This window comes from Oreochromis aureus, linkage group 12 (assembly GCF_013358895.1).
Source record: "Oreochromis aureus strain Israel breed Guangdong linkage group 12, ZZ_aureus, whole genome shotgun sequence".
Classification (NCBI taxonomy): domain Eukaryota; kingdom Metazoa; phylum Chordata; class Actinopteri; order Cichliformes; family Cichlidae; genus Oreochromis; species Oreochromis aureus.
In genome coordinates, this window is record NC_052953.1 from 37694246 (window position 1) to 37704038 (window position 9793).

At 41.5% G+C, this 9793-nt stretch overlaps 1 protein-coding gene across 3 annotated transcripts; it reads left to right on the forward strand.

Annotated features, from left to right (window-relative positions):
• Positions 1–997: 997 nt before the first annotated feature.
• Positions 998–9134, forward strand: dpp7 (dipeptidyl-peptidase 7). Of its 3 annotated transcripts, XM_039621071.1 has the most exons (14): positions 1243–1325; positions 1950–2017; positions 2240–2360; positions 2440–2579; positions 2832–2995; positions 3565–3700; positions 5388–5469; positions 5708–5874; positions 6406–6466; positions 7220–7338; positions 7895–8051; positions 8512–8576; positions 8654–8724; positions 8811–9134. In XM_039621071.1, exons 3-14 carry the CDS (start codon positions 2321–2323, stop codon positions 8920–8922), a joined length of 1314 nt encoding a protein of 437 aa, XP_039477005.1. In that variant the 5' UTR covers positions 1243–1325; positions 1950–2017; positions 2240–2320; the 3' UTR covers positions 8923–9134. The 3 variants fall into 3 exon arrangements, with proteins under 3 accessions (XP_031584069.2, XP_031584070.1, XP_039477005.1); XM_031728209.2 differs by lacking the exons at positions 1243–1325; positions 1950–2017 and adding an exon at positions 998–1174; XM_031728210.2 differs by lacking the exon at positions 1950–2017 and having other exon boundaries at positions 1216–1325.
• The last annotated feature ends 659 nt before the right edge of the window (positions 9135–9793 follow it).

Sequence of the window (9793 nt, forward strand, 5' to 3'; positions counted from 1 at the left end):
TCATCATGGCCCTGCCCATTAAAGAAATATGTAAGCACGTTGTTGCAGTTGCTGCTGCTGCTGCTAAAAGTGAGGGAAGTTTATATCTCTGCACTGGACATCCTAAATTATCTGAGAAAATCATCACCAGTATGTAAACAGGAGGTCAGGAAACTGGAAACTGGAAACTCAACAATAAACAAAAAAAGTCATATCAAGGGACAAACCACATTATATTCCTTCACGTCAGTATACGTCAGCAAGTAGGGGTGACATGGGCCGCGAGTGGCCCCCGGGCCGCGAGTTTGAGACCCCTGATCTACAGCAATCTGTAGATTTTTGCCGCTCAGGTGTGTAACTTTTCAGCAAGAAAATGAGCTAAAAATCCTCTCAATGCAGAAAAAACCATGCACAAAAAATACACAATGTAGCTATGAGTCATGGATTAACCTCCCACAACCTGGATTTCAGCATTATTTAACCAGTGTGAGATCATCCTAACAGAGAACAGAAGAAAAACCATCAATTCCCAAAGAAGAATTGGAATCTACTCGGAAAAGCTTAGAGAAATGTTGGATAAATTCAAGAAATTATAAGGAAAGTTACCAAAGAGAATTCAGGCCCTGTTAAGGAATAAAGGTGGTCACGCCAAATATTGACTTTCGATCTCTTTAGAGCTGTCAGTAATTCAATATTTTTCCCATTTCTCAATCAAAATATTTAACCAGAAAACTGAGAGGTGGCTCAAGACTTTTTCACTGTACCATCCATACGGAGACATTTCATTGTTTATTTTTATTTTGCTGTCAATTAATTTTACTGCAGATATTATAGTAGAAGTTTAGAGTATTTTGAGAGAGTGCTTCTATACTTATTAAATGTTGTGCATGTTACTTCTACAGAGAACAAATGTATTCTCGGAGATTTGTTTCCGCGTACTTGGATTCTGGACTGTGATCCTGGAAATTCCGACTTATTCAAGAAGGCACTTAAACACATCACTGCGACGTTGAATCATATGACGTGCGACGCAGGCGTAGTCGGGAATTTTAAAACTAAAGGATTTTCTGGTCAGTTGTACTGTGACGTGATTTTGGTGACATCCGTGGACATGAATAAGAGATTCATTTTTTCCTCCGTGGCACTGGTCTTTTGTGTTGACGTGCTGCACAGTCTGCCGCACACGTATTTCCAGGTAACGTGACACTTTGTTTTCATCATGTGTTACTTCCGCTCAGAGCCTCGTGATCCAATTAGCCAAACTGCCTGCTCCAGCCTGTGTTCATGTAAAGCGTGTTTTCAGACTACAGCAGGGAAAATAATCATTTGAACACCGTCGTGATTTTGTAAGTTTGCTCAGGCTCTGATTTTCATGGATGGAGATAAATTAATAAGGCTGTGCGGTCAAATATTAAAACTTCTGTCGTTTTATGCTCTATCGTTTATTTCGTGCTGAGCGACGTGCACAGTTATAATAATTCATGGCAAAATTTTTCCTTGCGTTAAGATTGACTGTTTGAACGCCATATAATAAAAACTCGGGAAGAACAACACCCCGAATTATGAATGATCATAAGCTGACCTCCCAGCCCAGTGTTCAGTCAGTGGGCTGGTTTCAGTCATTGTGCAAATGTGCTGTTTATAAGGCTGGAAACCTGCAGTCAGCTGAGACTGAAGAAGTCACCTGATGATGACGAAACGTCCAGATGAACAGAATCAGATCTTGTGTTGCTTATGTAATGTGTTTTTCTGTCTATCTCTCTTAAAATGAAACTACCATAAAAATTAGAAACTGTTTACTTTTTTGCAACAGAGCAATGTTGCAAAGTCAGCAATAATTACTTCCCCTACTGTATTTCGGTACTGCAGTTAAACATGTAAATTCTGAGTGTTCACAGATTTGAAGAAGGGAGAAAGTCACACTATAAAGGGCTGACGGTTTTTAACAGACCTGGTTTCCTTTTCCTCAGGAAGTAGTGGGTAAACATGGATTTACTAATGCCAATAATTGGTTTTGTTCCTGCAGCAAATTTCCAAGGCAAGATATTCATGATTAAATAAAAACTCTTAATTTCTCAGTAGTCAGTTCTTAATTTTTGTCATTAACAAAATTCTCACTAATGGAAGTGTCTGTTGTAAATATCTGTAATTCAATTACAACTACTGATATTTTATTCTTAAATAGTTTAACTCTAGGGATGGATTTTTGGATACCAAAAATTTAAGTCATGATCTTGATGCATTTGATTCATTTTTCTAGTCACGCCAGCATCATGACACAGATCCACGGTTCACAGAGAAGTTTTTCACTCAGACTCTGGATCACTTCAACTTCAACAGTATGGGAAATGGGACATTTAATCAGCGCTACCTGATCACAGGTGAATCTAGTTCCCTGTTAATAATATAAGACATTCAGCAGCAAGTGATCCATAATATCTGTCTCTCCTGTCCTCTTAGATCAGTACTGGGAAAAAGGCTTTGGACCCATCTTCTTCTACACTGGCAATGAAGGAAACATCTGGGAATTTGCCCTGAATTCTGGATTCATCACAGAGTTGGCTGCACAGCAGAGGGCGCTGGTCATATTTGCTGAGCATGTAAGAAGACTCTTTTACAACTTAGACAGTGTTTGTGACTCTATTAGTGGCTCAAGACAATTTGCACCTCGTGTAACAAAAAGGGAAGTAGAGTAATGCTGAATTATCAGCTGGATTTTCACTCCCCTCCTGTGAACGTAGGACAACGTCCTCATGCTGGATCTGTGAGGTGCACCAGCTGGACCGTGGCTGCCCGTCTTCTGATTGTTGCATAAAGCCTGAACTTCTTGTTTGTTTGTTTCTGTCTAACAGAGGTACTACGGCAAATCTCTACCATTTGAGAAAGACTCCTTCAACATACCTCAGGTCAGCCTGCTGACGGTGGAGCAAGCCCTGGCTGACTACGCCATCATGATCACTGAGCTGAAACAGCAGCTGGGAGCCACAGACTGCCCAGTCATCGTGTTCGGTGGCAGGTACGATGCCCCTAACTCACACCGACGTCATTGTTGTGTGACTTGCTTTTAGCTGTTGTTTACACTGTAGGTATTTATTTTTTTACTTTAATATTTGGACATATCAACAAATCCCGTTAAAGCTGGTTTAAATGAATGTTTATATCATGCCTCAGACATAACGAACGTTTGATTCCAATTTCTAATAACCTGCTTTAATTAGAATTTTACACATTCATGAAATAGGCATGCAGCAAAGGTCAAGGGTCAGGCTTGAACCCCAGCTGCTGGTTGCCTGCTCACGCACGGAGCTAAAGCAGCAGCCTGAAATGAAACCTTTGAAATGAAACAAACCTCTCTGTTCTGACAGTGTAAGGTTATAAACAGTGTTTGGGAATCGGACACCAGATCTAACAGGAGCTTCAGAGTGTAAGCTTCAATCACCTGATCTGTGTTTTCCTGAATTGTAAAATGATAAACGAATAATAAATTTGCAAGTTTACACATACAGGTATTTACAGTTCTGGCATGTGTGAGTCTTCTTTATGATATATGCTGATCTGTTGTGTTTATTGTATCTGCTCCTGCAGTTATGGTGGAATGTTGTCAGTTTATATGAGAATCAAATATCCAAACATAGTGGCTGGAGCTCTGGCAGCCAGCGCCCCCATCCTGTCTACTGCTGGCCTGGGAGACTCCAGGGAGTTTTTCCGAGATGTTACAAGTGTAAGTTTCTTTCCTTCATTCTCACCCAGCTCGTGACTCTGTGTGATTGAGAGGCAAACATGTAAAGACTTTTGGAATGCTCCCCTTCTCTGTATTAACCCACTTTAAAGTGATCTTTAACTAAGCTGCAAGTGGACAAACTAACCAAACAGAGCTTTTAAACAGGCCCAGTGTTGTTGTTGAAAAAGGAAGTGAGCCCATGTATTTACTTCATGTATAAGCTTCACACGAGGATTACTTAGCTATTCCTGCCCACTGCACTTCCTCAGCTGAGGACTTTTGCTGACATGCAGTGTTTTGGTTTTTTTATTGTTGTTGTTTTAATGTGTTCAGGTCTTACTGGGTTGGACAGAATGAGCCAGGATTAAAGATTAAGACATTGCAGAGTACAAACAAAGTCAGAATCACTGCACTTCTACTCTTTGATACTTGATTATTGTGTTTAACCAAAAGGAACCTGTGCTGCTTCTGTTATTTACTTGGATGAGGAATGCACTGACTGAAACTCATCCCAGGCTCTATAGTGACCGTTGCATTTTCCTCGGATGTTGGAGCTGGCATCGACATCACTCCCAAGTTCACTGTGTTTCAGTAATAAAGCTGACAAAGAAAGGAGAACCACAGTTTGTATTGTATTGTGAAGACTGGGTAATATGCCACCTGGTGGTACTTAATGTAAGTGTGACCTCAGGGCTAAAGAACCTTCAATTTACGTCCCCACGTACATTTGCAGATCACTGTGGATATGTCATGTCTGAAGTGTGCAGACTGCAATACACACAGTAGTTCTGCTAAAACTATTGTGCCTCCTAACCTTCTGTAGTTATTCACGATGGAACATCGTGATTGTAGACTGACGAGAAAGTTTTGCTCTCTGATGAGAACAAATGTAACCTTGATGGTCCTGATGGTTTCCAGTGTTACCAGCATGACAAGCAGATCCCACCTGAGATGTTTTCTACGCCCCACAAACGAGGGGGCACCATAATGGTCTGGTGTGCTTTTTCCTTCAGTGGAACAACGGAGCTTCAGGAGGTGCAGGGGCGTCAAACGCTGGCTGTGTCCAGATGTTGCAGAGAGCATCCCTCATGTCTGATGGCCCTCATCTGTTTCGTATCCACTGAGTTTTTCAACAGAACAATGCTACAGTACACAATGCCCACAGGACAAGGGACTTCTTCCAGGAGGATAACATCACTCTGTTGGATCATCCTGCGAGTTCCCCTGATCTAAATCCAACTGAGAACCTTTGGGGATGGATGGCAAGGGAAGTTTACAAAAATGGCCAGCAGTTCCAGACAGTAGATGCCCTTCATGCGGCCGTCTTCACCACTTGGAGAAATGTTCCCACTCACCTAGCAACCACTGTTGTGGAAGCTAATGGGGTTCCTTATAAATAAACAAATAAACAAACCTCATGGAAACGCTCGCATCAAGCATTGAAGTGATCAATAATCACGGTGGAGCTCCTCATGACTGACTTCATGTTTGATTTCTGTTTTGGGGGTTTACGTGTTTGTTTTTTTTGGAGGTGTGGCCTATACTTTTGATCAGGACTGTAGGTCAGGAACTTTTAACCCTGTGTCAGTTTTCTTTGGCACCTCAGTGTTGCCATACTACTGAAATGAAAGTGTTTTTCTACCATAGCATTGCAGTAACAGTTAAACTGGTTTTTCTTTTGGCCCAGGACTTTGAGAGTGTTTCCTCTGACTGCACAGATGCTGTGAGAGGAGCTTTTCATCAGCTGAAAGAACTGGCTCAATCGCAGGGTAAATATCTGTGATCAGGTTCGTCCTGATGGAAAGATGGCTTTAATTTGAACTCCTATTTAAATATTCAATGATGCAGTGTTGCTATAGCAGGACATCGCACGAACGTTTTTTTTTTTTTCTTCCCTCAATGTCAAGGACTTCTGATAAAGAATATGTGGTGTTACTTGTAGTTCGAAAGTCCTGGAATAAAAAGTAAAGTAACTGATAATGAAAAACTCTCTTTTGTTGTTGCCAGAGTATCATCACATTCAATCAGCGTTTGCCCTGTGCAAGCCTCTATCATCTGCCCAGGATATCCACCAGCTGAATGGTTTTCTAAGGAATGCCTTCACTCTGATGGCCATGCTGGACTACCCTTACAGTACTCACTTCATTGGGAACATGCCCGCCAACCCTGTAAAGGTGAAGAAGGATGTGTGGCTTCTTTTCCAGACTATAATTTGACTTCCACATCAGAGACCGAATGCTATAAATAACACTGTGTTACAGAGAAATCTGAGACCATAATAAGTCTTTCACTAGCAAGGACACGGTTATTGGTCAGGGCTACAGTTTGGAGAAGGCCTCACTGAGGGTCGGTGGCAAACTTCATTAAAGTATAAACACATTTACAAAGTATGCCACACCAACAGAAGCCATAGTGTTGTAATAAGATGCAATGAGGCTGTCTGCTTCATGTCATTAAAGCACGATTTTGTGTTATTTAAATGATAAGCCGTGCTTGAGGTTGGTCAGTGATCTCAAACCTTGGATTCCCTCCCCAACCCATTTCATTAATATCAGGGAGCATGATAATGGAAGAGCTCACTCCCTTGATAATAGAAATGTTTTATTATAGAGTGAAGGGCATCGTTGTGAACAACTTAATGCCAGCAAGAAGCCCCCCACTGTCTCTTTAAGAAAAGACAAAGGTGACACAGCTTTGTCTTCCAGGTAGCCTGTGAAACCATGCTGAGAGGATCGGACCTGCTGGGTAACCTCAGAGACACTGCAGGTGAGAGTTTCAGTGATGATTAAAAACTTTGTTTAATGGCCTACATGTCTTTGTCAGCTAGGACAGAGAGCATAGGGATAACACAGGAAATAGCACTACTCATTCCCAGCATTCATTTCCATGTGTCTCTATGGGGTGCGCCTCCCTGCGCATTTCTGCCCATCCTGATTGGCTGGTGATTGTAATGACCACGTACGCACAACCAACCCATAAATAAGTTGCACTATTATGTAACCACTGTTCAAACACCTCTTCTCACTGCAGCCTGCTTTAGCCTGGCTCGCTTAACTGTCCATAAACTTCAGGTTTGCTAATGATCTGGTGGAGAGGCCTGAGTCTAGGGGGCAGGCTAGAAGCATCGTGGTCCAGGATCTGGAGGTGTCTGAGAACATCACTGAGTGAACTGCTGTCCATCATGGACCACCCGTTACACCCACTCCATGTGACACTGGACACGCAGAAAAGTGCTTTTTGATTTCAGTAAATAATTCCGACCGTTCTCTATAAACTGGACCAAACCTTGCTGCTAGTTTTCACTAATGACATTTGCACAACTATATGCTTAGTTTTTATTTTTCCTAAAATTCCTTTTATTATTTTATTTGATCGCTGTTGTATATAAAATTTTATGTCACTTAATGAGGCCTTCGGTATGGACCTTTGGTACTTTTAACAATGTTGGGGTTTTGCTTTTTCTCTCTCTCTCTGCAAAGTTTATAACATGTCTGCATGTCTGTCTCTTTCATCTTTCAGGGATCGTATACAACGCCACCGGGGTTCTGACCTGTTTTGACCTGTACAGTCTGTATTTGGAGTGTGCTGATCCCACTGGGTGTGGGCTGGGCTTCGACAGCCTGGCCTGGGACTACCAGGTACTCCAACACCCACTGGTGAATTAGTAATACCTCATGTGTGACATTACTGATCCACTTTGGCAGAAAGGATATTTTCAGAGATGCCACAGTCGTAGTATGTTTTGCTGACCTCGTGCATCCCTTGTCTCCTCCTGTTGCTTCCAGAGCACTAAAGTGAAAGTTATCCCAGTCACCAGTCTCCTCTGTTTAAACGTGCATTTTTTGCCTTTCGCCATTCGTAAAATAATACAGATTTATCTTTGTGCTTTTGTGAGTCCAGTTTTAGTGACTCTACACAGAGATTTTTGGATCTGGCTCCAGATGTGAATCCAGGGGTGGAACAGGAGATTAGCAGCTTTCAGATCTGCAACATGGATTTGAATCATGCAAACATGGAGCCTTAAAAGAAACAATTTGTTGAATTGTTGATACCAATAACAGAGCAGAAGAAGCCCCGAGGCAGTACCACAGTGCTTTGTAAAGTTAGATTGGTTAACACTTAGATCATTTTAACTGTGAGAAACTGGATATTATCATTTCTGATGTTGATGACCCTGCATCTGTGTCGTTGCAGGCATGCACAGAGATCGAGCTATGTTACGAGAGCAACAATGTGACGGACATGTTTCCTCCAATGCCTTTCACTGAGGAAGACCGCAGGCTGTACTGCTCCAAACGCTGGGGTGTGGTTCCACGACCGGGCTGGCTCAACATCCAGTTTTGGGGTGACGGTGAGAGCTGAAGACCAACAGACTGATGAGACTGACATTTACAAATTAATATTGCACGTGACTCAATAGAGAGGGAATGGTTTGTTGATTAGAGCCACAAACTACATAGTAAATGGACTGTGTCTTATGTCATGCTGTGCCTGCAGCACAAACATTTCACCAGTTCTGCTGGGCTGGCTTGTAGTTCAGGGCGTAGAGCAGGTCGTCCCCTAATTACAGAATTGGTGGTTTGATCCCTGGCTGCTCCAGGCTGCATGCCAAAGTATGAATGTACGTTAAGATTAGGTAGAAGTGCTCGAGTGAATAAGTGAATGAGCCATGTTGTATAAAGTGAAACAAGAAGTATGACAAAAACTTTTTGTTCCCATGAAGTTTAAAATATGCTAATATTTCATTTCTATCAGTTTTTGATTACATTTGTCACTCAGCTAGTGTTTCTAATGAAGTCTTGTGTGTTCAGCTCTCTCCACGGCCAGCAACATTATTTTCTCCAATGGAGACCTGGACCCATGGGCCAATGGAGGGGTAAGTGTGTCAACCAATTAGCTATAGTTCAGTAAATCTTCTGCTTCATGTGTGTTACTTAGCTCTTTGTGCTTCAGGTGCGCACATCCCTGAGTGACTCACTGATAGCACTCAACATATCTGGAGGAGCCCATCATCTGGACCTGAGGTATAGCAAGAGCATTCTTCACTTTTTGTGTAAACTCTCCTGAAACCTCCCAAAAATGTGCAAGTGCTTTATATGGTTTTCTGCAGGGGTTCTAATGAGGCTGATCCAGTGTCAGTGATTAGTGCCAGGAAGACAGAAGCAGACCTGATTGCACTTTGGGTGAAGATGGAGAGGACCAGATTACAAAAGTTTGTTTGATGACGTTGACACAAGAATATTCAAACTGTAGTCACAGAAAAATCAGACTGTAGCTTTTCTGAGACTGTTCAATGTTAAATAAATTTATTTTTAAAAATGCTGAAATAAATAAAGTGAAATGTAAAAATTAAACACCAGTTTAATTTCAAATTTCTATTCTTTTTTTTTTTAATTACAAGAGGCCATATTTCATTAAAGAATTTTATCACATACTCTGTCTCTGTTCATGCGAGTGGTGTTGCAGCTGCAGCTGGATACTCTGGTTTGGTGAATGACCTCATTTACTAATGGAAATGATTTTGTGTGCAAAATTACTCTTTTTTTTTCCACAGTGCATATGTTAGTAAATCAGGATGATTCCAAACCAACAGTGTTTTGGAATCTGCATACATCTGCATACTGCCCCGCCCCCATTTCTCTGAGTGGGGGAACACATTTACCTTCAGGTGAAGAAGCAAAAGCAGTGAACTGGTGACGATACGGTGAGAGAGAAGCTGCACCTCTAAGGCAAGAAACAAGAAGACTGACTGTAAAAGTTAAAAATAATTTTGTCTGAGGTCCAAAGAGAAAGCTGGAAGACTTGAAGCCTTTCAAAGCGTTTACATGGCAGTAAAGTTCACTTAAAAATAGTTCTGTCAAAATTAACACTATTAACGCGTCTGAAGTGCAGAATGATTCAAAATCCTGTCAATGTTTCAGTTGACGCATTTCGGGCAGTTTGTCCAAGCAGAGTTCAGTTTAGTTCATTTTTATTTCAAACGTGCCTTCACAATCATTACAAAATGTCATTTCATTCTTTAGTTTGAAAAGGAGTAGGCAGAAGTATGCACTTATTAGTCCCTACCCCCTCAAGTTTTACCTCTTTGATTTA

Coding starts and splice junctions, on each gene's coding strand:
- dpp7 (XM_031728209.2), top strand. CDS start 998: ATGACGTGCGACGCAGGCGTAGTCGGGAATTTTAAAACTAAAGGATTT. Junction 1,175..2,239: donor TGCCGCACACGTATTTCCAG/GTAACGTGACAC, acceptor TCATTTTTCTAG/TCACGCCAGCATCATGACAC. Junction 8,725..8,810: donor GCCCATCATCTGGACCTGAG/GTATAGCAAGAG, acceptor GGTTTTCTGCAG/GGGTTCTAATGAGGCTGATC.